Here is a 26,901-nt window from a genome sequence, read left to right on the forward strand (position 1 = left end):
TATTATTACATTTCCTGTATAAGGCACCACAAAGTGTACACAGTGCTGTACATGGTAAACAGGAAAAAAAATCACAGTAACAAGGTATTGGAGCATAACTACTACAATACACAATGGAAGACCATAGCGTATGTACTAAACCAGGGGTAGCCAACCCTGGTCCTCGAGAGCTACCAACAGTTAACGTTTTCCAGGTCTCTTCACAGAATCACAAGTTAAGTAATTAGTTCCGACTGTGGAGCTTTTAAAATGTGTTAGTGAGTAATGACTGCACCTGTGCACCTGGTAGGTGAGCTGGAAAACATGAACTGTTGGTAGCTCTCGAGGACCAGGGTTGGCTACCACGGTACTAAACATTAATAACATACCACAGACTGGGTACGACAGATAACAAGGACCCTGGCCAACTACCCAACGTAAGGGTGCGCAGATAGAGTAAGAGTCGCTGAAAGGGGAAAGGAGACAAAGGAGCTGAGCAATGGTGACGTGAAGTGTGCTAGGGAAGACCAAGAGGGAGGAGGGCTCTGCCCATAACAGCTTACATACTTTGAGGAAGAGATAAACAGTTGGAGGGTGAAGTGAGAAAGTTACATGGTGGAGGGATAGAGAAATGTTTACTTAAAAGGAGGCCTGGTACACTTTAATAAAAAAGGTCCATTCAAGGATATGTTTAAAGCAGGAGACGCTGGTGGAGAGTAGGACTGGGCAGAAGAGTGACTTCCAGAGGATGTGGGCTCCTGGAATGAAATCTTGGAGCCAAGCATAACAGGCAGTGACCAGGATTGAGAGAGGCATTAGGGGAGGATTGGGTAGGGTGGGAGGTACTGTGAACATAATGATTTACGACTTTGTAAGTCAGAGTCAAGAGTTTGAATTGAATGAAGCAGTGAAAAGAGTGGAGAAGTGAGACAGTGGAGAAGTTGCCCATGGCAACCAATCAGCATTGAAGTAACATTTAGAGCAGCTGATTGGTTGCCATGGGCAACTTCTCTACTGGCACACTTCTCCACTCTTTTCACTGCTTCATGAATATACCCCAGAGGGGAACCAGTGAAGCAATGTGCAGCGGGGGTGGCAGACATCATATGCTGGAGAGAAAACAAGACAAGCAGTGGCGTAAAGAATAAATTAAAGTAGGGAGAGTGCAGAGAGTTGGAGGTTACAGTGGTCTAAACTGGAAATGATGAGAATGTGTATTAGGGTTTTGGGTGCATCAGGGGTGAGGAAGGGCCACATCCTTGGAGACTAGCCGGTCTCTGTTAGCTGCTGTATACTTCACTGTTTCCAATCTGCAATATTACGCTATTAGAATTCCCTTGGGTTGAGGGACCCTGGAAGGGGGAAAAATAATAAGTTTGGTCTTTGCCATGTTAAGTTTCAGGAAGAGCTGGGCCATTCAGGAGGAGATGGCAGACAGGCAGTTGGAGACGCAAGACTGGATGGGCAGGGGAGGAGGATTTGAGCGTCATCAGCATACAGATAGTATTGAAGATTGTAGGAGCTGATGAGGAAGATGTGTGAAGGGAGTACAGAAGAGGGCTGAGAACAAATCCTTGGGGAGCACCTACAGCTAGAAGAAGTGAGGAGTACATGGGGACCGAGGTAGAGACAGAAAATGGGCATTTGTTGTGCTTACAGGCACAGCAATAATGGGTCCACCGTCCACTACTTTGCATTTTTAGTAAGAAAACATGGTAAACATTTGTTTTTTTAACTTGTGCTTTCAGTTTTAGATTTTAATTAAAAATTAAAAGCTAGGCACCCAGCCATCAATTTACAATGTTTGATACATATTGTGCAATTTGTCCTTGGTCCATTTAAAGCAGACAGCAACATATGTTAAATGACTGAGAGACACATAAATGAAAGACTACTTGTCACAAAGAGTGCTTCATATGATTATAAATCCCTACAGAAATGATGTTATTCAACTTAATGGTGACAAGCAGAAAGCAATTAGGGAAAAAAGGGCCTAAATTTAATAAATTGCAATATTTAAATGGATTCACTCCAGTTAATCACTGCTATTCACCACCACAACTTCCATAGACTACTCTCTTCAATGCCATGCGCAATATGTTTACAGCGTACTCTGCTTCATAATTGTACAATAATGAATAAAGGCTATTATAGGACTGCTTTAAACATAAAAACAAACTCTGAGAATATACACAATGCCAAACAGCTTCTAAAAAGTTAGAAAACGGTAGCAGTTAATATTTTGTTGTGAATACTTAGGCCGGTATTCAATTAGCTGCGCTAATTTACAGCAGCTAATTGATTCACCAGGTGCTATTCAATTAGACCTAATACCTGTCAGAGCTGTAACTAAACATTTTGGCGCTAAAAAGGGAATTGGCGCATTTAGGGGTGTGGCTTCAAGGGGAAGGGGCATGGCCACATAATAGTACCAATTCACATTAGATCACACAGTACTGTCCGTTTTTCAAATTACACCACACAGCAGTGTCACTTGTACACATTGCGCCAGGTAGAGCACTTATACACACTGCACCAAGTAGAGCTCCTTAGACATGCTATGCCAGGTATTGCTCCTTAGACATGCTGCACCTGGTAGAGCCCCTTAGATACACTACACCAGGTAGAGCCCCTTAGACACACTGCACCAGGTAGAGCCCCTTAGACACTCTGCACCTGGTAGAGCCCTTTAGATACACTACACCAGGTAGAGCTCCTTAGACACACTGCACCAGGTAGAGCCCCTTAGACACTCTGCACCCGGTAGAGCCCCTTAGACACACTGTACAAAGTAGAGCTCCTTAGACATGCTGTGCCAGGTAGAGCTCCTTAGACACACAGTGCCAGGTAGTGCTCCTTAGACATGCTGTGCCAGATAGAGATCCTTAGACACACTGCACAAGGTAGAGCCCCTTAGACATTCTGCACCAGGTAGAGCCCCTTAGATACACTACACCAGGTAGAGCCCCTTAGACACACTGCACCAGGTAGAGCCCCTTAGACACTCTGCACCTGGTAGAGCCCTTTAGATACCCTACACCAGGTAGAGCTCCTTAGACACACTGCACCAGGTAGAGCCCCTTAGACACTCTGCACCCGGTAGAGCCCCTTAGACACACTGCACCAGGTAGAGCTCCTTAGACATGCTGTGCCAGGTAGAGCTCCTTAGACACGCCGCGCCAGGTAGAGCTCCTTAGACATGCTGTGCCAGGTAGAGATCCTTAAACACACTGCACCAGGTAGAGCCCCTTAGACACTCTGCACCTGGTAGAGCCCTTTAGATACACTACACCAGGTAGAGCTCCTTAGACACACTGCACCCGGTAGAGCCCCTTAGACACACTGCACCAGGTAGAGCTCCTTAGACATGCTGTGCCAGGTAGAGCTCCTTAGACACGCCGCGCCAGGTAGAGCTCCTTAGACATGCTGTGCCAGGTAGAGATCCTTAGACACACTGCACCAGGTAGAGCTCCTTAGACATGTTATGACAGGTAGTGCTCCTTAGACATCCTGCACCTGGTAGAGCCCCTTCGATACACTGCACCAAGTAGAGCTCCTTAGACACACTGCACCAGGTAGAGCCCCTTAGACACTCTGCACCTGGTAGAGCCCCTTAGACACACTGTACCAAGTAGAGCTCCTTAGACATGCTGTGCCAGGTAGTGCTCCTTAGACATGCTGTGCCAGTTAGAGAACCTCAGACACACTGAGCTAGGTAGAGCCCCTTAGACACTCTGCACCAGGTAGAGCTCCTTAGACACACTGCGCCAGGTAGAGCTCCTTAGACACACTGCGCCAGGTAGAGCACTGTCAAAGTCAGAAAAATATCATGATGCACACTGCCATATTTGCACCTCATGCGTGTCCCCGCTGCGCGTGCATGAGCCCTTCCGTGCGTGCGTATACTCGCTGTCACGTGCACTTGCGGGCGCACGGTATGCGCATTTACGGTAGAGTTTGTGTGCGTCTGGCGGGCGACTCGATCATTACATATTTTAGTCATATAATGTATTTTGTAGATTATGGTCCCTTTGATAGAATCTGAAAGTTTAGTTAATGTAGCATGTTCATGGACAAAGAGCTCCCTCTTTGTTTGATACGAAGGGTCAGACAGGGGTTACACAGTGGTGTTTAGTATCCATCGGAAGAGTATTTAATTAGCCATATTCCGGTGTTGGTTAGAAACAGATTAATCGCTCGTGCGAATAGTTATGACCATAAGAAGTTTATGGACATATACTATGTTTGCACTTTATTACCCATGCGGCGGGAAACCTGAGATTCCCTCCCACCTGAGCAGTTTGAAATAGTCACAGCCCACCTGTATGAACCAACCTATGACCTTTTGTTATAATGCGGAGACGAATTCCTATGTCCAATGAACAATGAGATTATAGGTCCCTTTGTAGTATACTGTATGCAGGGTATATAAGATCAGCCATCCTGGGCAGCTCAGTTTCTCTCACTCCACAAACTGTTTTCAACTTGATTAACTGGGAGCTTGGTACCAGGAATATGCGCAGCGATCGTTCCCAGTGTGTGTAAGTAATTCTCTGTAATGATTCTCGCTCCTTGATTGTATTGGCCAAATTCTCTCTCTCTCTGTTTTAGTATAAGATTGTAACGTTATTGTATATTTCTGTCTAGATATTCTGTTAGTATTATATGTTAGTATGTAGAGTATAAGCTGTAACTGTGTACCCCTTTTGATATATCTAAATCCTCGTTAGTAAAGGTGTTAGAACCTCAGCAGGGTGTCTGTGTCTCTCTAGCTAGTACAAAGGGTTCAGTGTATCTCAATTACAAACAGCCTTGCTTAAAGATCCAGGTCAAGCAGTGGTATATCATTACAGTGTTACAATACTAAAGGTATACAGTATAATCATATTCTGTGGTTAAAGTTTATAAAGGTTACTATTTGTGTGTATGCTCGCTGTGGGTATTTCCGTACACCCAGCACAGCGTGTGTACTTAATTTGCGTACCACGTGCAAGGTCTTCATACGCAAATAGCGTACGGAGTGCGTAGCATGTGCACATGGTTTAGCAGCCATTACGGCTACACGGTATTAATGTATAGCTAATGTTAAAAGGTAGATACTTGACTCTATCAGCCCCTTAGACACTCTGCACCTGGTAGAGCCCCTTAGACAAACTGCACCAGGTAGCGCTCCTTAGACATGCTGTGCCAGGTAGAGCTCCTTAGACATGCTGTGCCAGGTAGAGATCTTTAGACACACTGCACCAGGTAGAGCCCCTTAGACACACTGCACCAGGTAGAGCCTCTTAGACAAACTGCACCAGGTAGAGCTCCTTAGACACGCCGCGCCAGGTAGAGCTCCTTAGACATGCTGTGCCAGGTAGAGATCCTTAGACACACTGCACCAGGTAGAGCCCCTTAGACACTCTGCACTTGGTAGAGCCCCTTAGATACACTACACCAGGTAGAGCTCCTTAGACACACTGCACCAGGTAGAGCTCCTTAGACACTCTGCGCCTGGTAGAGCCCCTTAGACACTCTGCACCTGGTAGAGTCCCTTAGACACACTGCACCTGGTAGAGTCCCTTAGACACACTTCGCCAGGTAGAGCTCCTAAAACACATGCACCAGGTAGAGCCCCTTAGACACACTGCGCCAGGTAGAGCTCCTTAGACACACTGCGCCAGGTAGAGCTCCTTAAACACGCTGTGCCAGGTAGAGCTCCTTAGGCACTCTGCACCTTGTAGTGCCCCTTAAACACACTGCACCAGGTAGAGCTCCTTAGGCACTCTACACCTGGTACAGTCACTTAGACACTCTGCACCTGGTAGAGCCCCTTAGACACTCTGCACCTGGTAGAGCCCCTTAGACACTCTGCACCTGGTAGAGCCCCTTAGACACACTACATCAGGTAGCGCTCCTTAGACACACTGCACCAGGTAGAGCTCCTTAGACACACTGCGCCAGGTAGAGCCCCTTAGACACACTGCAACTGGTAGAGTCCCTTAGACACACTGCACCAGGTAGAGCTCCTTAAACACACTGCACCAGGTAGAGCCCCCTAGACACACTGCGCCAGGTAGAGCTCCTTGAACACGCTGCGCCAGGTAGAGCTCCTTGAACACGCTGCGCCAGGTAGAGCTCCTTAAACACACTGCACCAGGTAGAGCCCCCTAGACACACTGCGCCAGGTAGAGCTCCTTGAACACGCTGCGCCAGGTAGAGCTCCTTAGACACTCTGCACCTTGTAGTGCCCCTTAAACAAACTGCACCAGGTAGAGCTCCTTAGACACACTGCGCCAGGTAGAGCTCCTTAAACATACTGCACCAGGTAGAGACCCTTAAACACACTGTGCCACGTAGAGCAGATCAGTGTGTTGGGAGTGGTATACGATGTGTTATAATAAAATCTATAGTTGTACATATAGGGGAATGAGACTGGGAGATATAAAAAAAGAGTTGGAAAAGACTTAGGCGCCCACTGTCAGCATCTCTGCACGCTGTACTACCGCCACCACCGCTCACACAACACTTGCACCAACCCTAGATCAGATGCAGACCATGGCCTCCTATAGGTGTGGCTGTGCATCTGGGAACCCAGTCACTGACATGCCCCCAGCACTCCCATAACATGCTCTGGAGACAAACAATCGTTGCACGCACTTCTAGACTCCTCTCCTCACCGCCCAGGAACGCCCATCACGTTTTCGCCCTGTTACTGAGGCCGTCTGACCAGATCGCAGCAGTCTAACACATGTATCGTAGATTTCAGAAATATTTGCACATGCGCAGTTGCGGCTGTGTGAGCGTCGGTATTGCCTGCAGACTGCGTTTTACTCAGAATTAGGACCAGTGTGTAAAACTACAATTGCCATTAAATTATACATTCATTTTTGAAAAATAAACATAAAAAATATGAAATACCTATCCAAAATGACAAGACAAAGCGAAAACACAGATATGGCTCTATTAGGACTAAAATTATTGTTATATAATCATAATATGCATACTGTACCTAGTAGGGGGGGGGCACTATGGCAATTATGCAAACAGGGCAGTCAGACGGTATGTAGATACAGTAAACTGGGATATAGAGAAGTACTGCTGCAGTGGCACTACACGTACCAGCACATCCAGATGGGACAGGCGCAGGTATAAATACAAGACCCCCCTCCAGACATGTAGACCCCAGCCTGCTCTCCTGCTTGTCAGGGGAGCCCCAAATCTGAGCCCTGGCTGCTGGTGCCCCCCAATGCATGCACACAGAGAAAGAACCTCTCACCTTGTGGTTTCACCTCCCAGCCCCACCCGGCACAGGCCAGCAGCAGATCCTTGCCCTGGGAGGCGGAGCTTCTCAGTGCCTGGCTAGGAGAGAGGGAAGGGCAGGTGGCAGCAGTGCACGAGAGCTGGACAGGTGACTGCAGAGTGACTGCAAATAACATCATGTCAGTGCTGCCTGTGTGTTGCCTGTGGCGGATAAGTCCCGCGGCCATCACCAGCATCATGCAGTTGTAGATGAAGGATGACTTTTTCAGAGATATCGGGGGTAATTCCTAGTTGATCGCAGCAGGAATTCTGTTAGCAATTGGGCAAAACCATGTGCACTGCAGGGGAGGCAGATATAACATGTGCAGAGAGAGATGGTGTGTTCAATCTGCAATCTAATTTGCAGTGTAAAAATAAAGCAGCCAGTATTTACCCTGCACAGAAACAAAATAACCCACCCAAATCTAACTCTTTCTGCACATGTTATATCTGCCTCCCCTGTAGGGCACATGGTTTTGCCCAACTGCTAAATAATTTCCTGCTGCGATCAACTTGGAATTACCCCCATCGTTCATCCTTGTAATAGCCGACCTCGGCGGAGCCCCCTAGTGGCCAGCTCCCTTATGGCAGCATCGACCCTTGCTTGCTCCTCGGCCCAGCACGCTCCCGATAGGAACACAACGCTCCGCTGGCCCACACCTACAGAGCCGGCCTTAGGCATAGGCAAACTTGGCAAATGCCTAGGTCATTTGGTATGCTTAGGGGCACCAGCAGCTTCTGCTGATTAAAATGAAATGTGGCATGCCTATATTCTGTGTGTGACTGCGGCTGTATCTGCATACGAAATGCTAGGCTGCAGTGTATTCCTGAAAATTACTGTAATGTAGCATTTCTTATGCAGATACAGCCGCAGTCGCACACAGAATATAGGCATGCTGCATATCATTTTAATCAGCAGAAGCTGCTTGTGCGTCCTAGCCACATAGTAATGCAAATAATGCATTTTCATAAACAAAAGGTGCCCAACGTTAGCAGAGCTGCCAGCTGACTCATGCCAAGCATCTCTTGCAGAACAAGCGGCGGTGCTAGGGGGCACCAGCCAAAATCCTGCCTAGGGCATCATATTGGTTAGGGACGGCTCTGCACACCTAGTTATGGCCACTTTGGGTGCCTCAGGCAGCGAAGCATAATCCCAGATAACCTGCCCTCAGAGCCAGCGATAGCAGATGGGTCCAGGTACTTATCCTGGATCTCATGGGTTATCGCATGAAAACGGAGCATTTTTCTCCCAAAAAAGGAAGGTGCTCTAATTGAATACCCCAATAATGACCATTGGTCAAAAATAAGACCGTTTTTGGAGGGGTTAATTGAATAGCAGCCTTGAAAGTAAAGCATTAATAAAAAAAATGTTTATAAAAAAAAATAATTCTATAATTTTACACAACTATTTTAATGGAACTTGGCAGACAAATCAATAAAGTTGCATTCCCAGATAAAGGTGAATAATCATCCTACTCCCCTTTCCCTTCACTGGAGGTCTTGGCCGGGGCTACCCTATGCAGCCATTCAGTGGCAGAACTAGTGAGCGGTGGGCCCAGGTGCGACAAAATGCTTTGGGCCCCCCCATCCCATCCAAGTCCACCCCCTCACCCCTGGAGAGGATCTGGTGAGGGGGACCTGCTCAGGGCCAGAGAAACGGATACCTAGCAACAGTGCCGTCACTGTGTGCAAGAAATGGCATCGGAGCCCCCCCACCTCCATGTAAAACAAGGGCAGTGCGTGCCGTGGGCGTGCAAAAAAATATAGCGGCATGGCTGTGGAGAAGGGGTGTGGCCACAAAATAGTACCACAGCGTCCCCTTTTTACACATTACGGCAGACAGCGTCCCATTTTTTACACATTACGGCAGACAGCGTCGCCTTTTTACACATAATGGCAGACAGCGTCCCCTTTTTACACAAAACGGGAGACAGCGTCCCATTTTTTACACATTACGGCAGACAGCATCCCATTTTTTACACATTACGGCAAACAGTGTCCTCTTTTTACACAGTACGGTAGACAGCGTCCCCTTTTTACACAGTACGGCAGACAGCGTCCCCTTTTTACACATTACGGCAGGCAGCGTCCCATTTTTTACACATTACGGCAGACAGCGTCCCCTTTTTACACATAACGGCAGACAGCATCCTACTTTTTACACATAACGGGAGACGGCGTCCCATTTTTTACACATTACGGCAGACAGCGTCCCCTTTTTACACAGTACGGCAGACAGCGTCCCCTTTTTACACATTACGGCAGACAGCGTCCCCTTTTTACACATTACGGCAGACAGCGTCCCCCTTTTTACACATTACGGCATACAGCGTCCACTTTTTACACATAACGGTAGACAGCGACCCCCTTTTTACACATAACGGCAGACAGTAACTCCTTTTTAAACATAACGGCAGACAGGGAGGGAGCAGCAGCAGGGCTGTGTTATTGGTGGAGGTGCTGCTGCTGCTGTCCCTTTCCTTCCCCATTGGCTGTCCTCCGCCGCTGTGAATGCTGGGATGCGCTTCCCAGCATTCACAGCGGCGGAGGACAGCCTATGGGGAAGGAAAGGGACAGCAGCAGCGCCTCTACCAATTACAGTGCGCGGCTGCGGCTCCCTCCTCCACCTCCCTCCTCCTCCTTCACCCCCGTAGCCGCTGCTCCTCTCCTGTCCTCGGCGGCGGCTGTGTGCTGCAGGCGGCGGTTGCCCGAAGCACACAGCGGCATGTAATAAGTCAGTTTGACTCATTACATGCCGCGCTGCTTTGGGCCCCTAGACAGTGGCGGGCCCCAGTGCAACGCACTGGTTGCACTGGCGGCAGTTCCGCCACTGCAGCCATTTCTCTTTGGGCTATGTGATTGCCTTGCATCCTGAGCCAAAGTTCAGGGCTGTATTATGGGGCCTAATTCAGACCTGATTGCTAGTTTTTTGCATCCCTGAGATCAGGTAGTCGCCACCTACAGGGGAGGGGGAATTCGCTGTGCAGGGATGCGATCGCTTATGCAGAGAACTGCACAAACAAAAGTGTGTGCAGTCTCTGCACAGCTCAGGACTTACTCTTCCACTGCGATGATCCAGCCCAGAGCTGACATCAAGAACCCTCCCTTCAAACGGCTGGACACGCCTGCTTTTTCACGGTCACTCCCTGGAAACGGTCAGTTGACTCCCACAAATGACCACCTCCTGTCAATCTTCTTGCGATCGCCGGTGCGATCGCTTTTGTTGTCAATCCCGTCGCAGTCCGGCGCTCCCCGTCGCTGTCGGGGCCTCGCACCTGCGCATTGTGGCGCCGGCTTATGCACAGTTCAGACCCGATCGCTACTGTTCTAAAACGCACAGCAGTGATCGGGTATGAATGACCCCCTATATGCTGACCTACATGAAGTCAAAAGCACAGTGCTTTGCAGCTTCATATCTATACTTCTGTTCTGCTTAAATCCACTCCCATCACTGCAACTGTTTTAGAAGTACAGCTTTAAGCTTAAAACCACATTTTTGCATGTGATATTGGCAGGAATTCTGCTTACTGCTGGAATTCTTTCAGGCATATTGGGCGGTTGTGACCGGACGGTACCGTACGAAAGCACTCACCGCTTTTGCGTCCCGTCCCCAGTACACAGAATGGATGTTTAGGTCCCACGGGACCTGACCACATAGGGGATTCCCGCTTACCGTCAGTAACCGCCTGTTACTGACTCCTCCCACTGCGCTGTGGGCGGGTTTATGCTGCCACCACCAAACTCCTAACCTGCCGTGGCGTTTGGAACCACAGTTCTGCTCTATATGTGCCGACACACTGCCTTACCACACCTGTGTGGTATTGTTGAATGCCCACTAGTCCTCTACCAGTAGCTGGCGGAAGGCGGAACTTGGAGACGTTGGGGTTATCCCGGGACAGCCGGAGAACGGGGCTATGTTTTGCATAGGCCTGCAGGTAACAAGATGACGTAATCTTCTTGAGGCAGATGATGTTTCAATGCCAACAAATAGTTCTAAAGAGAACTCTTCCCTATTGCTAGGGGAAACAGCATACAGCAAGATGTTCACAGCAGAAAGTAGTTGGTATAATACACTCTGGAGGCACGCAGGCCTCCTTTTTATGTCAATTTTCCACACAGTACCACAGGGGGTCATGTCCCCCCTGAATAATGTCCATCCAATCTTGCAAAATACAAATAAATAAATAAAACAATTTCCTTTTTCCTGGCACACACAAAGTTTTATATAATTTAAACTCCAATTCCTACCACCTGGGAGTTTACACTTCGCCATTGATAAATTTATCATATGGCTTCAAAATACAAATGTTTCTGTCTCATTCACATCTCCATGCAAACCCAGTGTTAGGGATTACAACAGGAAAGGCTGCAACACAACAAACAGTCTTCCTTCCACCTTCGTTTGCATTTCAAAGATGTTTGGCCACCAAGAGGCCGGCTAATTGACACTTACTTGTACATAGCAAGTCTGGAGCTAGGATAATTACCATACGACTTCCTATGCAAAAAGTGTCTCACAAACTATTTTCAAGACCTTTTTAGAAACAAAATACCTTCTACTTTCCTCATAAGTGCCTTGTCCATCATTCTCCAACTGCACACTGCGCAGTGATATAACATATGACACATTATTAAACATATTTTAAATACCCGGTGCCTAGCACCCACAATACATTTAAAGATGGCGACTAGCGCTAGTGCACCGTTTAAAAGTGGCGCCAAGCACCCATTGTCCTCCTAATGGCGCCGGGCACTAGGGGTTAACCCCTTCAGTGCTGTGGCCGCCATTACACGTGTGGCTGGTTAGTCTCTCCGGCCACAGCGGTATTCAAATGATTTATCACGCCCAATCTCCTTTCTAAAGTAATCCCTGTTAAAGCACATATCGCGCCCATAGTAGTCAGGTTTTGCTGCAAAACGTGTTGGGTGCCCACGCTACCGCAGGGGTAGCGAGCTGAAATGATTATACCATGCTCATCAGCAGAAACAGAATGGGTGTGGAAGGGGGTAAAAAGAATTGAATGCCGCCCATTGTATAGAATACATCCCGCCCCTTATCACATGCATAGCTGTGTTTATTAACGCTGTATATATGAATAATTGAGAATACGTACCCAATGGACAGCTCTTACAATAAGAGCTGGTCCTTGTGTTTTAAGAACTTCCGGGTTTATGACCAAGGAGTCCCATTGCACATGCGTGCTTGTCAGCCAGTACATGCACAAGCCGCAGTGGACACGTAGAGGGATCTTTCAGATCCCTCTCCAGGAATTTGTGGGAAGAAGAAGAAAGTTTGTCGGTTACAAGCTCTGGCATGTTTTGCTCTCTAGGACTTGATACATATGGGGATTGCGGCAAGACCTCTGCAAACTGCAGTTTTGAGAGGTTTGACCGCTAGTATTAGTAAATTCCGTCCATAGAAACATAGAATCTGACTGCAAATAAAAACCAGATGACCAACCTTGGAACTAATTTGATCCTTATTTTTTTCCACATTTAGCATTGCCTTATGTCTATCCAAAGCATATTTTAATTCTCTGACTGCATTGCCATCTACAGTAGCAATTGTGTTAGAAGACGGTTCCTCTTGTCTGCTAACCCTTTGGTTAAATAATTCTTCCTGACACTTATCATAAACCTATTATCTTTCGGTTTTAGTTTAATACTTCTCTGTAGAATGCTGTGCCCTTTTATACAAAGCTTGTATCCTGTTCAGCTTCTCCCTTATCTGCTCCAAGGTATTGAGGTCCATTAGTCTTTGCTAATAGGTTTTGGGATGTGCAGTAGACCAGCAGCATTTTAGTAACCCCTGGAGATATGTCCTCCATAACTAAACATCGAATTTTAGATGAGGACTCACCAATGACCTATGTGGTGGCATGACCACCTTTTCCCTTCTGTTACTAATACAACCTGTTGTATCATCCAGTCTGCTGGTCTCCCTAGTGCTTTATTATAATGCATACATACCTTTAATTCACATGAAACAGTAGATCTCAGATCCCGTTCCTCCACAGTAGTTGCCATTTTTATACGCCACACAGTCTGTGGCTATTTCATACCTTATAATTTACCATTTATTTGGCATTAAAAACCTAGTTGCCTAACTCTTAACCATTCCTCCAACCTACTTACGTCATCAATCTGGATTATACCCCCACAGGAGTGTAAAGATATCTTTGTGTTATATGATGTGGTTTCCCATCCAAACCAGTAATGTCACCAATAAACCTATTAAAGAGCTGGCCCAAGTACAGATCCTCCAGGTGCTTTACTGGTGGCTTTATCACTTCTTAATGCGTTTCATTTACTACAACTCTCAGTTGTCTCTCCACAACCAATGCTGTAGCCACCCAGCCACATATGAATCCAATACCATGCATTCCACTGTGTTTTTTAGTCTGCAATATGGGACACACTGACATATCTATAATGGGTGCAGGGTGTGTGGTGCACCCGGGCTCCTGAGACTCCACCATCGGCACAGCGCTGGCTGCAGATCTGCAGAACTCTGGGGGAAAGTTCTGCTGTGATTTGCACATGTGCAGTAGAAATGTTCCCAGGAACAAGGGCCCTCATTCCGAGTTGATCGCTCGCAAGCTGATTTTAGCAGAATTGCTCACGCTAAGCCGCCGCCTACTGGGAGTGAATCTTAGCTTCTTAAAATTGCGAACGACGTATTCGCAATATTGCGATTACACACTTCTTAGCAGTTTCAGAGTAGCTTCAGACTTACTCGGCATCTGCGATCAGTTCAGTGCTTGTCGTTCCTGGTTTGATGTCACAAACACACCCAGCGTTCACCCAGACACTCCTCCGTTTCTCCAGCCACTCCCGCGTTTTTCCCAGAAACGGTAGCGTTTTTCCGCACACACCCATAAAACGTCCAGTTTCCGCCCAGAAACACCCACTACCTGTCAATCACATTACGATCACCAGAACGATGAAAAAGCCCTGAGTAAAATTCCTAACTACATAGCAAATTTACTTGGCGCTGTCGCAGTGCGGACATTGCGCATGCGCAATAAGCGGAAAATCGCTGCGATGCGAAGAAAAATACCGAGCAAACAACTCGGAATGACCACCAAGATGCGGTCCTCATGCTCCCAGAGACCTGCACATGTGCAGTAGAAATGTCCCCAGGAACAAGGCGAGTGTCACGGACCGTACAGGCAGAGGGAGGCAGGTCAGACACTAACCCGTCAGGGCATTGCGGTGGGTATCCTCTGGCGCTGCTGTGGGTTGCTGGTGGCTGTCGGTGTGCGCTGCTGTGACCGCTGGTCTGCGCAGAGGTCGGCTGGGGATCGGGAGCTCCTGCAGGGGAAATGGTGCCGGGTCATGCTCCAGCGCATGCTCCAGCTCCATCTTGGATAAGGGCAAGCCAATCCAGATGTCAGAGCGTTTAGCCAAACGGCAACAGCCTATCACAACCTTTGCTCTAGGTATAAAAAGGGTAACCTGAGAGTCCTAAGCTGCCAGTGCAACGTCTTCCACAGCTAGCATGTGTACCTGTTCTCTGTGTTCTCCTGAGTTCTCTTCAAGCCACTCTTTGGATATTACTTTTGATTCGTTCCAATCATTTGTCAAAAGCTGCCCTGTCCATTGCCCGAGCCACAATTACTACCTAGTTCTACCCCAGTGACTTACACATCCAATCAGACCAGTGCCTTCATTTAGTCACCACTAAACCCCGCTGGCCGGAATACCTCCAACCAGTGCTGAGGGCGCCTAGGACCAACCCGGATGATAAGTCTAATCCCTCCTAGTGGAGTTATTGTGGCCTACTTCCCAGTTGAGCATCATCTGTGTATGGACAGTGATTCAGCCCTACTGAATCACGTTGTCTAGTCTGTGATATGGGGGGTCATTCAGAGTTGATCGCTCGCTAGCTACTTTTAGCAGCCGGGCAAACGCATTGTTGCCGCCCAGTGTATTTTTGCTTTGCAGAAGTGTGAACGCTTGTGCAGCAGAGCGCCTTCAAAATAATTTTGTACAAAACAAGACCAGCCCTGTAGTTACTCTTTGTGTGCGTTAATTCTAACGACGGAGGGACGCCTTTTGATGTCACACACCTGCCGAGCGTTTTCCCCAATATGCCTGCGTTTTTCTAAGCACTCCCTGAAAACGGTCGGTTGACACCCAGAAACGCCCACTTCATGTCAATCTTCCTGCGTTCGGCCGTGCGACTGAAAGCTTTGGTAGAACCTGTGCAAAACCACGATGCTCTTTGTATCCGTACATCGGGTGTGCGCATTGCGGTTCATACGCATGCGCAGATTAGCTGTTTTTTTCACTGATCGCTGCACTGCGAACAACGGTAGCTAGCGATCAACTCGGAATGACCCCACTGTCCAGGTTCTCAAGCCTTCAGCTCAGGTAATAGGGAGCTGACTAGGACTCTGTCGTATATTGCAACTATTGTTCCTAAGTTGCTGTTGTATTCATGCAAAGGAACTTCGTTAAATCTGCCAGATTCAACCATGAATCTGCTGCAGTCTCTGAACCTAGTCCACATTCACAAAGCACTGATAGCGTGACTGCGCGGGCTCCATGTTCCTAGAGACCTGCGAATGTGCAGTAGAGATGTCCCCAGGAACAAGACATGGGCACCATATTCCCGGAGACCTGCACATGCACAGCTGAGATGTCCCCAGGAACAAGACGCGGGCACTATGTTCCCAGAGACCTGCGCAACCATTGTCAAAAACATCAGTCAGTATTGTGTGACATGGCCTCTCCACCGATATGTCCATGCTGTTTGGCATTTTGTAAATTGCTGCATTAAAGTATTCTGTAGTCCTTTCTTTCTGTAGTGTTTCCATTAATTTCATCACTTCTGATGTCAGGATCACTGTTTCCAGCCTCTACTCTGCCTCACCTTTTGTGAAGCGGGGCTGCACTTTGAGGGTCATTCCGAGTTGATCGCTAGCTGCCGTTTTTCACAGCACAGCGATCAGGCAAAAAAATCGGCTTTTCTGCGCATACCTATGGCCCGCAGTGCGCACGCACGAAGTACTTTCACACAAAACTATGCAGTTTTACACAAGGTCGAGCGACTCTTTTCAGTCGCTCTGCTGATCGGTGAGTGTTTGACAGGAAGTGGGTGTTTCTGGGAGGTAACTGACCGTTTTCCAGGAGTGTGCTAAAAAACGCAGGTGTGTCAGAAGATAACGCAGGCGTGCCTGGGGAAAAGGGGAAGTGGCTGGCCGAACGCAGGGTGTGTATGTGACGTCAAAACAGGAACTAAACTGTCTGCAGTGATCGCAAGATAGGAGTAGGTTTGGAGCTACTCAGAAACTGTATGACATTTTTTTCGAGCAATTCTGCTAACCTTTCTTTCGCACTTCTGCTAAGCTAAGATACACTCCCAGAGGGTGGCGGCTTAGTGTTTGCATTGCTAGCGAGCGAACAACTCGGAATGAGGGCCATTATCAGTCTTTTTGCTTCAATTTACAGTCAAAGGGGCAGATGTACTAAAGGTCCATACACACTTAACGATAAAATGAGCGACGTCGCTCATTTTCCCCCTACTTGAGCGACGTCGCTCATTTTATTGTCAAGTGTGTATGCCGCCAGCGACGACCGATGCACGGCCCCGCGGGTCGGCAACGATCGTCGCTGTCGGTAGGGCATGCATAAAGGATGTGGACTGTCGTCCACGACCTTCATGCAGGGCTGGCGGGGGCGTGACGTCACTGAGCGATATGAGCGGTCATATCGCTCAGTGCGTACAGGCGGCCGCCGACTGGCCGGCCCGGGAGGGGGGAACGTTAGACGATGTCGCTCACAGAGCGACATCGTCTAATGTGTATGGGTCTTAAGCCTCGGAGAGTGATAACGTGGACAACCGACCAATCAGCTCCTAACTGTAGATAAACTGTATATTTTAAGTGGTTTTCATATTGAGGCACCACTAAGCTGCCCATAGCCATTCCTCCAGGTTTACGTCACCTCACAATAAGAAGCAATTATGTCTGAATTTTTATTTGTTTTTCTCAGTTGCAGCAAAATACTGACTATGCTGCTTTTTAATCGCTTCCAAAAATTAAATATGTCAAATATTCCCTGCCTTTCAGTATTATCCTTTGTGTCCTTAATTGTAAGCTGCTGAAAATAAATTGTATAACATTCAAAATATTTTTTCAAGTGATCTTTTATTTGATTTTAAATGCAAATAATAATCTACTTTCAGTTACAATTGCTGATGAATAAACAATTTGTGTGCATAAAACCACAGCTACTGTATATCTATAATTATATAGGAACAATGAACAAATCAATTGCACAAATGTACACCTCTTATGAGCCATGTAGTTGTATTAATCAAGTTGCATTCTCTGATCGTAATAATCCAAGGTTACACGTGCATTTGATAAAAATTAGGACATTACTGTTGGTTGCATCTAGATAGCTTGTGATATTTAAGGCTGGGTACAAACCTGGGGGTAAATTTACTAAGATGGTAGTTCTATTTAAGATGGGATGTTGCCCATGGCAACCAATCAGATTCTACTTCTCATTTATCTAGCACCTTCTAGAAGATAATACCTGAAATCTGATTGGTTGATATTGGCAACATCCCATCTTAAATAGAACTCCCATCTTAGTAAATTGACCCCCTGGCCGTGATGGTCCATGCAGCCTATCCGCCGACCAATGTAACGACTGGCAAAGTGTATACACTAACGTTTTTGGGCATACTCACGAGCCAATCAGCTGCCTAATATATCTAGCAACCGAGTCATTTGAATAAGCCTGCCCCCTTGTGACATCATATTCAATTCAAACTGCAATAAAAACATTATCGTTGACTAAAAATAATACTAATAAAGTTGCAACAATGTAGAAGTGCAGGGGGAGGTTTAAGTGAGATCATTTGATCGCAGGCTGAACAGTTCACCGGCAATTTGTAACAAACAAGTACAAAGTACAGAAGAAAGGGCCGCATTTGACCATTAAGTGTCCCAAGGAGAGAAATACACACCGTTATTGGCTGTTTGTTACAAGTTGCCGGTGAACTGTTCAGCCTGCGATCAAATTATCTCACTTAAACCTCCCCCTGCACTTGGAACAGAGCAACACTCTGCCCGGCTGGGCACTGCTCACTTGAGCTGGGGGATCTACACGGCGGTCCGGCGCATCCACATTGTGCTGCACTGAAGAGAACGGTTCTTACCTGAACGTACCGCTGACGGATGTCTCACCCATGCACAGGGTGGTAACAAGCGGCTTTCAACTACTTATCCCGTGCAGTAAGGGATTACAACGTCTCAGTGAGTAACAGCAACTGCTTGGTTTTATTATTCCTATTTGCTCCATGGAAACAGCTATCTAAATTTGGACACTTTTATATGGTCATAGACGTTAACTATATAATTTGCACACGCGCGCGCAGTGGGGGTTTCCGAGTACCTAGAAACCCCCCCCTGGCCGCCGATCCATCGGTGCAGCGCACCGTTTTTTTTTGGTGGTTTTTTTATGTTTTCATGAAGCCTCTGAGGCTGCCGGCAGCATCCAGCAGCAGTGCCTCATATTGCAGAGAGGCTGGCTGAACGTACAGTAGGGGGAGCTAGCTGCAGAAGCAGCATGCAGCTCCTCCCAGGCAGATCTCCACTCCCAGTGGTGCTTTGCAAGAGAGCTGGCCGGACCATGTGCCGGTGAACAAATGTCCGTGGTGTGGATGTGGCTTTCTTTTCCTGCTGGCCAGGTGAGGCTCTGTGCTAATGCTTTTTGTTTAACTGGTGGTGGGGAGAGATGTGTGTGTGGGAAATGTCTAACGCAGGGGAGGATGGTGTGCTTTTGTGTTTCACTGGGGGTCATCTGTGTCATATTTCATTGGGGGAAGGAGTGTGTGTGTTTTACTGGGGGTCTGTCTTGTTTCACAAGTGGGGAGGGAGTGTGTGTGTGTGTGTGTGTGTGTGTGTGTGTGTGTGTGTGTGTGTGTGTGTGTGTGTGTGTTCACTCATGGGGAGGGGGTCTGTCATGTTTCACCGGTGGGGAGGGTGTGAGTGTATGTGTGTGTTTCACTGATGGGGAGGGGGTCTGTCATGTTTCACTGGTGGGGGTGGCGGTGTTTCATTAGTTGTCTGTCATGTTTCACTGGGGGTGGAGGGTGTGTGTGTTTTACTCGGGGTCTGTCATGTTTCACAAGTGGGGAGTGTGTGTGTGCTTCACTCGTGGGGAAGGGGGTCTGTCATGTTTCACTGGTGGGGAGGGTGTGTGTGTTTCACAGGGGGGGGTTTACTGAGGGTCTGTCATGTTTCATTGGTAGAGGGGGGGTGTATGTTTCACTGGGGTCTGTGTCATGTCTCACTGGCGGGGAGTGGGGTGTCATGTTTCACATGGGGGTCTGTGTTTGTCATGTTTTACTGGGTGGGGGGAGAGTGTGTCATGTTTCACTGGGAATCTGCGTGTATCGTTTCACTGTGGGGGGGGAGGGTGTGCGTCTGTCATGGTTCACGGGGGGGGGGAGGGTGTGTCTATGTTTCACTGGGAGTCTGCTTCATGTTTCACTTACTTTGGGGGTGGGGTGGTGTGTGTTTGTGTCATGTTCCACTGGGTGTGTGTGTGTGTGTTCGTTTTTTTATGACATGTTCCACTGAGAAAGGGGAACACGGATATCTTTTATTTACCACACTATGGGGTAAATGTATGAAACTACGAAATGGCGGAGGTAGTGGTATTAGCGCACGTTATGTCCGGGTCACTCGACCTGGACTATTCCATCTCGACTCTTTTACACCAGCCAGCAACACGGGTTATGCGCGCTCATGTGCAATAACCTGTGTTACTAGCTGGTGGTGTAAAAGGGGTATAAGTATTTGGAATCCCCCCTTTCAAAATCCTGCGTTTGCTACTGATTTTGAGGATTTATTCCCATTTGAACTGTGAGACATGGAATTACTTTGAGAGACTAATTCTATCCAACAGAGAGTGGCTCTCTCCTATATTTCAGCGTCCCTTTCACACATTAATACACTATATGTATGCATCTACAGTATGTAATCTTAGAGGCTTATAATTCCTCAGTTATATGTTTTGAGAATTGTTGGTCTTTTAGTAAGTTTGTTATTTGTTTTTATGTTAATAAATTGCTTTTTATCAACATCATTGCTATCGTGCGCCGACCTGGTGGTTTGTTTTAGTTATTTTGTACCACACCCCTCTCAGCCACTAGCCTAAAATATACATGTTAATCCATTCCTGTTGTGTGTTATGCACAGTGAGCAAAGCATTCTGGGTAAAGCATGTTGAATACATATGGCGACAGGAAGTAAGACTTGCATGGTCTGTACTAGTAAGATGCCCAATATCTAGCGCTGACATGACAATATCTATAAATGCAAAGGTATATGCTCATAATGTTGAAATTCAGAATGTCGACGAGAGAATGCTGGCATGGTGTGAACATCAAAATTCAGTATGGTGATATTGCCAGAATGTTGATATTCAATCTATCAGTACTCACATTTGGCATGTTAACATTGTGAATGTCGACAAGAAAATGTCGACAGCTGATGTTGGGGTGATTTTAGGGTTAGGCCACTAGGAAAGGTATGGGTAAGCCGCGATTAGGGTTAGGGCTATGATCAGCAATACTAACCACCACTAAGGACATCTAAGTACCGCCCGTCGACATTCTGGAGATGTTTGACATTATGTAAATGTCGACATGTGCCACATTCACCTCCCATCCATGTAGACACATTGGGGGCTATTCAATTGTTTGAAAAGTCAGTTGGGAGTCTGTTTTTTCCTATCTAAAACCAGACAACCAACCGACTTTTCAAACAATTGAATTCCACCCTATGGATGTTGACATTCAGAACATGTTGACATCCAGGTGTTGACATTCCTAATGTGGACACATGGGCATCCTGAACATCAACAAAATATACCATACCCAAATGCAAGATGGTGCTTTCAATATCCTGTGATCATTGTTAGTAGTTGTCTGCTGCAATACTAACTCATCCTATCTTTGTGTCCAGGTAAGACAGGACCATGTGTTTGCCGAGAAGTCGGGACCTGTGAAGATGAAGGGATCAGCATTTGTGTCCTGGTGGACGGCGGGAAGCAAACCATGAGTGAATGTGACGCTGGAATCCTGAAATGCCAGGGGAAGAATGTGGCAATTGTCAGTAAGAGTCCCTGCGACGTCTAGAGAGATCACAGCCTTGCACTGATCCGCTCTTGCCCTGCCAGAGAACACGTCAAACTCACTCAGCATATCAGCTGCTCTGCAGCTCCTTCATGCCCCAAATGCCACGGAATTGTATTACTGTGTGTACAAAGAGCGACATCAAAGTCAGGATGTCAGGTCATGTGTTTGTCTTCTGTAAAAGCAGACGTACGGAGGTTTGCACCAGCTAAAAATAAAAGCGATTTTGTACAATCATTCTTCTCTTGGAATGATGAACTCTGGTGTCACCGGGGACCTGTCACATATGCACAGTGGCTATGTACACTGAGATAAATACAGGGTCACATTCCTTAGGGGTCCACCAAGCCCAAGATGCAGGGTGCCAGGTGTAACTGGGATGCTGAGAACGTTACCAAATACATATTATATTCAGTTCTACATATATTCTCTATGTAACAAATCCAAGAGACTGTGAGGAATGAAGATATCTGCGAATGGCTGTGGAGGGTACATCCTTAAGTCTCCACTGCATGGAGCCTCTCAGAGTCCAAATTGTCTGGTAACAGATAACAATAGCTTGCAGAGAGGTCATACACAAGTGGGGAAACAGATTCCTGTTGCTCAGTGTTCCAGCCTCGCTGCAGTATATATCCCTCGACAGCTTAAAGGTAGGGGAGTTGCTGCTCTTTATTTTGTATTATTGGACCTCATTCAGCTTCAGTTGCAGTTTTACTATTTTAGCAAAACTGCAACTGGCTGCGATCGCATGCTGACGGCTTCCCATCACAGGGCAAGGCAGCACCAGCATGCAAATACCCGGCAGCGATGCAGTTGCAATCACATAGCTGAATTGTGACTGCCCCCCCCACCATGCCTCCGCAGCCTGACTGCAAAGGCAGACGCAGGACAGCCATGTTTTCACTTGCAGCAGCCGCAAGTGACGTCATGTGGCCACCCCGAAAATGGCGCCGTCCGCCCTAGTTTTCCCCGCACGTCCCGAGTCGACGCCTGCTGCTGTCCATAATATTGCGGTCACATCCCACCCGGATGCGACCGCAATATGCCAGCACATGCATTGTGGCCAATGTGCATGCGCACTACAGCACGGGTCAGGAGAACGCAATGCATCTCCGTCCCGTACTGAATAAGGCCCATAGTCAGGAATCACTACCCCCCCATTTACTGCTGACATGATATGGCGTCCTCTCTAATACCTAGTATTCTCTGGCTGAGGTTCAGCAAAATAACATCATATTGGTACTTAATCGATGATAACCAAATTGAGGTCCAGAACTGAAAGCAGAACGCAGTGACTTTTTCAAAAACCTAAGCACTTTGTGAACCTCTCCTCTCTTGAAGCCACTGGATTCCAGACAGGTTGTCCAAAGGACAGGGGTTGGAGGCAAAATGATGCGGAGTCCCGGAGGGTGGCTTCAGCTGGGTACACACTATACAACATATTGGATGATGTTAAAATCTGCAACAGATCTCAACAACCATCGTATAATGTGTACCCTCAAATAAACCCAGTTCATAGTTTGATTTAATTGGGTGGTTGCAACATCCTGCATGCCCAATGAGAAGATTCCATAAACAATGCGGTATTGTTATATAAAGCAGGTAACTATATATATATATATATATATATATATGTATGTATTGCCTCATAGTACGGCGGATAGTCCAGTGCGCTACATCGTATCGCTGCGTTGGTGGGTCGTACAGGTGTGTACCCAGCTTTGGGGTTCATTCCGAGTTGATCGCTAGCTGACGATTTTGGCAGCGCAGCGATCAGGTAAAAAAATGGCATAACGGCGCATGCGTATGCACCGCAATGCGCACGCGCGTCGTACGGGTACAAACAGCATTGTTGCTGTGCATTGCTTCTAGCGACGAATCCATTCGCACAGCCGATTGCAAGGAGATTGACAGGAAGAGGGCGTTCATAGGTGTCAACTGACCGTTTTCTGGGAGTGGTAGGGAAAACGCAGGCGTGACCAGGCGTTTGCAGGGCGGGTATCTGACGACAATTCCGGGACCTCCGTCGCAGCAATCACCGCACAGGATAAGTAGTAACTACAGGGCTGGTCTTGTTTTGCACAAAAAATTTTGTGCCGCTCGGCTGCACATGCGATCACACACTTGCAAAGCGAAAAAATACACTCCCCCGTGGGCAGAGACAATGCGTTTGCACGACTGCTAAAAGTAGCTAGTGAGCGATCAACTCGGAATGAGGGCCTTTGTTCTCATTGTTCGTTGTGCAGTGATGAGTACTGTAGCTGAGAGTGAGACAGAGGTAAATGTAAGAGTGACAAAAGACACTGGGCTTAATTCATGTTTGCAGATATACAGAAATGGGTTCTCTGCGCACTGAGGTGTTAATCTGAGGCGGGGTGTGCTGCTGGTAATGAGGGGTGTCCCACCCCCCCTTAAATGGTAAGTATACAGATGTGGATAAATCCACAGGGAACCAGCGCTCAAACCCTATTTGTAGTGGTGAATGTACGGTTATAAAGTGAAACTAAAATCAATAATGAAAAAGCAGGTAATATACTTAAGGTTGTTTATTCTAAGATGCTGAGATACTTTCTTTCCCAACAGGTATAAATTCGGTTTAAAAGTCAATCAGTGATTGGGGCACGCTCCTGGTTTGAGCTTAAATTCTGAAGTGCAAGGTTCAATTGAAAGAACAAATGCTGTAATCTTTGTGAAGTCGGAAAAAAAAAAAAAAAATGCCACAAAAAAATATTAATGATAATATGTACTAAAGTCCAAACGGTTTACAAGTCTATACAGACAGCGGCGTCCCGCTAATCTGTGCTCTGAAGTGAAGGATTCTCTTGTGAAGTGATGAACAGTTGACAGCGGTAGTGTATGTAGTGTATATTTTTTTGTGGCATTTTTTTTTTTTTTTTTTTTTTTTTCCGACTTTACAAAGATTACAGCATTTGTTCTTTCAATTGAACCTTGCACTTCAGAATTTAAGCTCAAACCAGGAGCGTGCCCCAATCACTGATTGACTTTTAAACCGAATTTATACCTGTTGGGAAAGAAAGTATCTCAGCATCTTAGAATAAACAACCTTAAGTATATTACCTGCTTTTTCATTATTGATTTTAGTTTCACTTTATAACCGTACATTCACCACTACAAATAGGGTTTGAGCGCTGGTTCCCTGTGGATTTATCCACATCTGTATACTTAATTCATGTTTGTGCAATGCAATTGCAATTCTCTAGGCTACGGAACTGCTAATGTTAGACGCCCACCGGTGGTATCACAAACTCAACTGCAATTGCGTACATATTTGCAGCCTATGGGGGTCATTCCGGGTTGTTCGCTCGCTAGCAGATTTTAACAGCATTGCACACGCTAGGCCGCCCCCCTCTGGGAGTGTATCTTAGCTTAACAAAATTGCGAATTAAAAATTAGCAGAATTGCGAATAGAAAATTCTTAGCAGTTTCTGAGTAGCTCCAGACTTACTCCTACACTGCGATCAGCTCAGCCCGTTTCGTTCCTGGTTTGACGTCACAAACACGCCCTGCGTTCGGCCAGCCACTCACCCGTTTCTCCAGACACTCCTGCGTTTTATCGTGGCGCGCCTGCGTTTTTCCGCACACTCCCAGAAAACAGTCAGTTTCCGCCCAGAAACACCCACTTCCTGTCAATCACACTCCGATCACTTTAACGATGGAAATTCTTTGTTCGGACGTGAGTAAATCTACTAAGTTTTGTGCTAAAATACTTAGCGCATGTGCACTGCGTACCATGCGCATGCGCATTTTCGCCTTAATCGCTCCGTTGCAAAAATCGTCAACGAACGAACAACTCGGAATGACCCCGAATATGCAATAATGAGGAACATCGGGACTAAGGTTTGGTTTATGGCTAGGCAAACTGGACACAGCATTAGCAACTCAGGCGCCATGTTTTTACACATACGAGCTCACAGCTGTCAGCAAATACATTCCCTGAAAACGGGCATGACATGCATGTGTTTTCCCAACCACACCCCATAAACGCCTCTTCCTGTCAATCACTTCTCCAAGAAATCCTCATTGTGAGTGAGATTGCAGCGGCACCTTCATGCATGCTCACTGCAATCACAGCAAATGTGGTCTGTCGATCATCGCCTCATTGTGTGATAATGACCATTGTGTACAGACATGAATTAGGCCCAGTGGCCACAGACGGGAGCAGGACAAGAGATTTGCTGAGGAGAAATACCATACTTTCCGACTTTTAAAATCTCCTCTCCAGGAGAAGCCAGGAGAGGAGACACTGCTTGCACCTTCAGTGGGCAGGGCTAGGCTGTTAGTCACTAAGCCCCACCACCAAAAGGCAGTGATTTGTGTATTCACGAGGATGGATGGGGCTTAATTATTCAAATTTGCGTCATTAAGCCCAAAGACAAGCTGCAACCAAGAGTGGCTGGAACTTGTGTGCCACATAGAAAGACAAGCTGAGAGTCCTGTCCAGGTGTTTCCTGTGCCTGCCATCTGGAGAGAAAGTGTACCATGATCTAGCCTACTGAGCCTAGATCACTAATGATATATGGAAGTACTACGGTAAGTCAAACTCACTATGTAACACATTCTCAGCCTACTGAGCCTAGATCACTAATGATATATGGAAGTACTACGGTAAGTCAAACTCACTATGTAACACATTCTCAGCCTACTGAGCCTAGATCACTAATGATATATGGAAGTACTACAGTAAGTCAGACTCAGTATGTAACACCTTTTCAGCCTACTAAGTCTAGAATATTAAACACATAGTTAAAGGTATGCAAACTTCTCAAGGGAATATTAGAGAAATGTTCTTCAGCAAAATCCATTACAGTATCATTAAACTGCAAAAGGTCAGCTGATGATGCTTCCATAAATGGCATCACAGATTCATGTGCCCAGTTGATAAATTGCTTTACAGAACAGGCTTCTTTCACAAGGCTCACTTGGCCAGGAATTGTCTCCTCTACATCTGGTGTTTCCATTGATTTTATAACAGGATCATGTGTCCAGTTGATAAATTGCTTTTCAGTGCAGGTCTCTTCCACAAGTCTCACTTGGGAAGGAATTGCCTCCAAATCTGGTGTGTCCTTTGGTGGGATCCATGTGTGGTAACATATCCATTTGGCAAATGTTTTTTAGCCACGTCCTCTTTTACTAGGATGACATTGGCAGGATTTTACTCCTCCAAATCTGGTGCTATCTTTGCTGGCCTTGCAGGGTCATGTGCCCGGGTGATAAATTGATTTTTAGTTTGAGCCTCTTTCACTAGGATGACATTGGGAGGAAGCTCCTCCTACCAATCAGACATCTTAATATCTTTGTTATAGTTTTCTTTGTTCTCCAAAAGTGAATTTATCCACTTTCCAACAACTCATACTGAGAAGTGATAATTCCAAGGCAGCAGCTCAGAACAGTGGTTAGAGTGTGTGATGCTAGAACGCCGAAGCAGAATGAATGACTGTTACACCATCTGCTTATGA

The 26,901-nt window shown here is 46.7% G+C and overlaps 1 protein-coding gene across 1 annotated transcript in view; it reads left to right on the plus strand.

The window, feature by feature from the left end:
* C7 (complement C7) overlaps window positions 1-21,661 on the plus strand; it is a 217,261-nt gene extending 195,600 nt beyond the window's left edge. Inside the window, exon 18 of the mRNA XM_063961404.1 lies at window positions 21,255-21,661. Coding sequence (XP_063817474.1) covers window positions 21,255-21,427 — 173 coding nt within the window. The 3' untranslated portion in view covers window positions 21,428-21,661. The remainder of the gene's footprint in view (window positions 1-21,254) is intronic.
* The last annotated feature ends 5,240 nt before the right edge of the window (window positions 21,662-26,901 follow it).

The sequence above is a fragment of the Pseudophryne corroboree genome, chromosome 1 (genome assembly GCF_028390025.1).
Source record: "Pseudophryne corroboree isolate aPseCor3 chromosome 1, aPseCor3.hap2, whole genome shotgun sequence".
Classification (NCBI taxonomy): domain Eukaryota; kingdom Metazoa; phylum Chordata; class Amphibia; order Anura; family Myobatrachidae; genus Pseudophryne; species Pseudophryne corroboree.